At 45.3% G+C, this 4,483-nt stretch overlaps 1 protein-coding gene across 1 annotated transcript; it reads right to left on the reverse strand.

The window, feature by feature from the left end:
* Positions 1 to 296: 296 nt before the first annotated feature.
* LOC125364577 (beta-defensin 108B-like) lies at positions 297 to 4,261 on the reverse strand. The gene is made up of 2 exons (XM_048364170.1): positions 4,213 to 4,261; positions 297 to 460 (listed from the first exon to the last, which is right to left on the reverse strand). The coding sequence occupies exons 1-2, from the start codon at positions 4,259 to 4,261 to the stop codon at positions 297 to 299; spliced, it is 213 nt and encodes a 70-aa protein (XP_048220127.1).
* Between the last annotated feature and the right edge of the window lie 222 nt (positions 4,262 to 4,483).

Consider the following 4,483-nt stretch of genomic DNA (forward strand, 5'->3'; position numbering starts at 1 on the left):
TCTGCAGGGAAGAGGGGCTTGTCTCCACCCAGGAGAGATGGAGGGCCTACTTGTGGCACACACCCAGTAGGTGTGGTGAAAGTGCCCTGCTCTGCCCAGCTCCGACAACCCCACCCATTGGAAGGATGGAATGGGCTGGGAGCCAACCAGCTAGATGGTAATACCTGTAACATGAGTTTTACAATAGATTTTTGTTTATCTTTCTTTATTGCTTATTGAGGAATCAGAACAAATATCGGTGAGAAAAAGAAAGATCGGGGGGGAGGGAGAAGAAACATTTAAACCAACAAGAGGCTTCAGTTACTCCTGGGGGTGGTGTTCTCGATCCTGGGATGCTTGCCCAGGGGCAGGCAGCAGAATCTGTTGTCTAAACATCTTCCCACGTACACCTCCGTTTCAATGCAGTATCTTTGGCAGGTGCCATTCGGTCGCTCACAGATTTCCTTGAGCTTGCCTCTGACTACACAGAAAGAGGGGCATGGTAACCATTCAGCATTCAGCACTCTTACTGTATTTTTACCTTTCTATCTGGGGATGGGGACAGCGTTTGGAAAAAGCTTTGTATGGATGCTTGTTGTTACTTGATTTCTCATACCAGTGCTTTAAAAACTTGGGAAATTTTTCTTGAAAAGATCCCAGCAATGCTGGGTGCTTCTAAGTAGTAACAGATAGGGTAGAGTGTCCATCTAATCAATAACAGATAGAGTTGAGTATCCATCGCACTGCCTGAGTTCTCAGGATGCATGTTACTTTGAATTTTGTTTGTTTGTTTGTTTTTGTTTTTTGCCAGTCCTGGGGCTTAGACTCAGGGCCTGAGCACTGTCCCTGGCTTCTTTTTGCTCAAGGATAGCACTCTGCCACTTGAGCCACAGCACCACTTCTGGCCATTTTCTATATATGTGGTGCTTGGGAATTGAACACAGGGCCTCCTGTACATGAAGCAAGCTCTGTTGCTATTAGGCCATATTCCCAGCCTGTTACTTTGTATTCATTTCCCTTACCGTTACCTTCTATTCATTTTCCTTACTCACATTACATTCTATTCCTTTTCCTTACTACCTAATCTCACCTCAGACAGATGTAAAAGACACTAGTTTTACATAGTATCACTGATTTTTCATGCAGTAGAATGTTTTCAGAGAAGAGAAATACATTTCACTCTCCCTCCCCTCTTATATGATAGGTCATCATATATCTTTCATATTTGTATTTCCATAATACATCTGTATCAGCTATATTTTTCAAAAATAGAACTGAAATACAAGTTTAAAGGACAATACACTTCAAAGGAATGGGCAGAGAGTGTATTTTCCTGGGAAAGGAAACCATATTCCTCCATATTCCATGTGTAAATATGTTTGTGTTGGGGCTGGGGATATGGCCTAGTGGCAAGAGTGCCTGCCTCATATACATGAGGCCCTGGGTTCGATTCCCCTGCACCACATATACAGAAAATGGCCACAAGTGGCGCTGTGGCTCAAGTGGCAGAGTGCTAGCCTGGAACAAAAAGAAGCCAGGGACAGTGCTCAGGCCCTGAGTCCAAGCTCCAGGACTGGCAAAAAAAAAAAAAAAAAAAAAAAAAAAAGCAAAGTTGAGTGTTATAACACCATCATAGGCTACCTCTTCTCTCCACAGAAGAACTGTGAGTGAGGTCAGGAAGCAAGGTCACCTTGTCAACCTGTGACAAGGCCAGGGCCATAGCTTGCATTCTCAGCTTTACTCTAGTTGCTTCTCTTACAACTTTCCTTGTTCTCCTCTGCACACTCCCAGGCTTTCCTGTGATCTCATTAAGATCCTGTGATTCTCTCCACTGGCCTTCCCAGTGTCTTCCTGTTCCTGTCGCCCCACACTGGGCTTGCCAGTCATGTTCTGCCTCTGTTCTTCCCTCCATTTTTAGCAGGAGTGGCCGCTCAGTAAGTGCTCAGGAGGCAGACAGGCCACAAGGGGTGCACAGAGGCGACTGGGCTGCACTGTGAACAAGAAAGGACCGGGCAGGAGGAGGTTACCAAAGTGAGGTGCTCCCCAGCAAACATTTCTGTGCTGATCATGACAAAGCTGGTTTCTTGTTTTATTGAAATACCTTTACATCGTCTTGAGAAATGCATAACCTTTCCTTCAAAGAACAGAAAGCACAGTTGAGGTGATTCTTTGCATGTTCCCTGAGATTCTAAATCGGAGGTATAAGTTCTTCACGGTGCACAGAGCAGCTTCACACGTGCTCTGGGAAAGTATTTCCAGACAGCAAAACTCATGTGACCTACCAAATAGAAATGTACTTCTCACATGTGCAAACACACACACACACACACACACACACACACACACACACACACACACGCTCATTAAGGTACAGATAAAATCGACGGACACTCTTAGTGTTCACAAATAATCAACACGATTGTTCCTATGAAGTCTATACCTCCAAGACCTTTTCAACTTAGTGTTTTAGTCTTTCAAATCTTGTGTTCCTTCTGGTTTTTCTATGTTTTAGTCATGGGATTCTCTTTCCTCCCTCCCTCTGTTTCTCCTCCGGCCCTCCCTCCCTCTCTTCTTTGTACCACTCCTCTCTCTTTCTTTTTGTTGGCAGTGGAGCTTGAAGTTGTGGGTGTGGGGTGCTAAAGGATAGAGCTCTACCACTTTGAGTCACAGAACCTCTTCTGGTTTTCTGATGGCTAATTGGAGATAAGAGTCTCAGAACTCCCTGCTCAGGCTGGCTTAGAACCAGGATCCTGAGATCCCAGCCTCCTGAGTAGCTAGATTTACAGGTGTGAGGCACCCGTGCTTGGCCGTCATGTGCTAGTCTCTCTCTTCCTTTTCAAGAGCTCTGTGTTAAAAGTGTGCCAACTTCTACCTGGATTGCAGAGCAAAGTGACTAGACACAGGAATCAAAGTCATCATATGGGTTTGTTGCTGATGCACTTGCTTTCTAACATATAGTGTATACTCAACAAATACCTGATAAACCATACTGACTATCCATCTCCATTCTCTCTACACTTCAGTACAGACTTATTATTATGTTTAAGTAGTTAAGAAGATGCCACTTAATAATGCAATTTATTAATATGATGTGTCTTGATCAATGTCACCCCTTTCACCATTCACACCCATCCTTCTCCTCTCCACAGTCTTGTTCATTTTTTTTTTGCCAGTCCAGGGGCTTGAACTCAGGGCCTGGGCACTGTCCCTGAGCTTCTTTTGATCAAGTCTAGCGATCTACCACTTGAGCCACAGCACCAGTTCCAGCTTCTTCTGTGTATGTGGTACTAAGGAATTGAACACTGCCACTAGGCTGGCCACATTCCCAGCTCAGTCTTGCTAATATTGTAATATACATTAGATTCACAACTGCATTCTCCTCACTGCCACCCCAGTGCCTCTTTTTTCTGTTGCATTTGCAACATCAGACTTGTCCTTAAACCTGCCCCTTCCTACTCTGCCTGAAGTATTATTTACTCAGCCACAGGAGATGGATCACAGTTGCACACATGGAAGGAGAACCTCTGGATTCACAAGGGATAGTCATGCTTCACATTACCTTTTCTGTTGTAAACTTTCAGACCTGTCTGTTTTACCCAAAACTTGTACATTAGCAGTTGCTAAAAATATAAGAAGGATCTCCTATGCTGTTAAATGCCCATGACTTTTCTACTCTTTCCTTAACATGTGAGGTTATGAATTCTTAGGAAAATATGAGAAGATATTCCCACTGGTGTGAAGCAATACATCTGTTTTCCTGGACCCCATCACCAGGAGCCCCTTCTAACGGGGGCTGTTTCCAATGCTTGCAAATCTCTTTACTCCAGCGCAAAAGTCATACTGAGGCCCTAGAATAGGATCCGCGCCAATACAGACAGGCAGAGAGGCCTGGTGAAGGGCATTTCTAGGCCAGATTCCTGTCATCTGGAAGCTCCCAGTCCACTCCCCCAGACACTTTTGGTCCATGGGCTGCACTCTATGCTTAGAAGTTGCACGCAAATCCATGGGTTCCTTCTGCCTTTTAAACATCCAGTCAGCCAAAGCAGAACTTGGACGTGGGTATGATTTACACCACTGTAGCCCTCGTAGTCAAAGACCTTCCAAATTTCTGGGGAGACCCCCCCACACCTTCCCCTTTCATGGCACCAGTGAGATTGGCTGTTCACTCCTGACATCCTCCCAGGCCCCAGGCCTGCACTGTTACCTCAGCTCCTCCACACACAATGTTGTTACCTGGTAGAACTTGGCAGAGAATGAAGACGAGAAGGACAGAAGGCTTCATGGTTGGAGAAAGGAAAAGCTTATTTGCAGGAGGCAGAGAAAGCTTCTGTCTGTGGATGTCTAGAATGAGCAGAATGTCTTTGTCTGGGCAGAAAGAGTCCCTCTGTACCTCATTAAGGGACAGTGGGGACAGAAGTGCTCTTGTGTGCTGAACAGCCTTGGGGGAGAACTGAGAGTGCATGCTGGCCTGAACCCTCAGGGCATTGGGAAGATGTGGTTACAT

Source organism: Perognathus longimembris, chromosome 16 (genome assembly GCF_023159225.1).
Source record: "Perognathus longimembris pacificus isolate PPM17 chromosome 16, ASM2315922v1, whole genome shotgun sequence".
NCBI lineage: Eukaryota > Metazoa > Chordata > Mammalia > Rodentia > Heteromyidae > Perognathus > Perognathus longimembris.

Excerpts from the sequence above, each read along its gene's own strand:
- LOC125364577 (XM_048364170.1), bottom strand. The coding sequence starts at position 4,261 with ATGAAGCCTTCTGTCCTTCTCGTCTTCATTCTCTGCCAAGTTCTACCA. Across the intron at positions 461-4,212 it reads TCTCTGCCAAGTTCTACCAG|TCAGAGGCAAGCTCAAGGAA; the intron begins GTAACAACATTG and ends CTTTCTGTGTAG.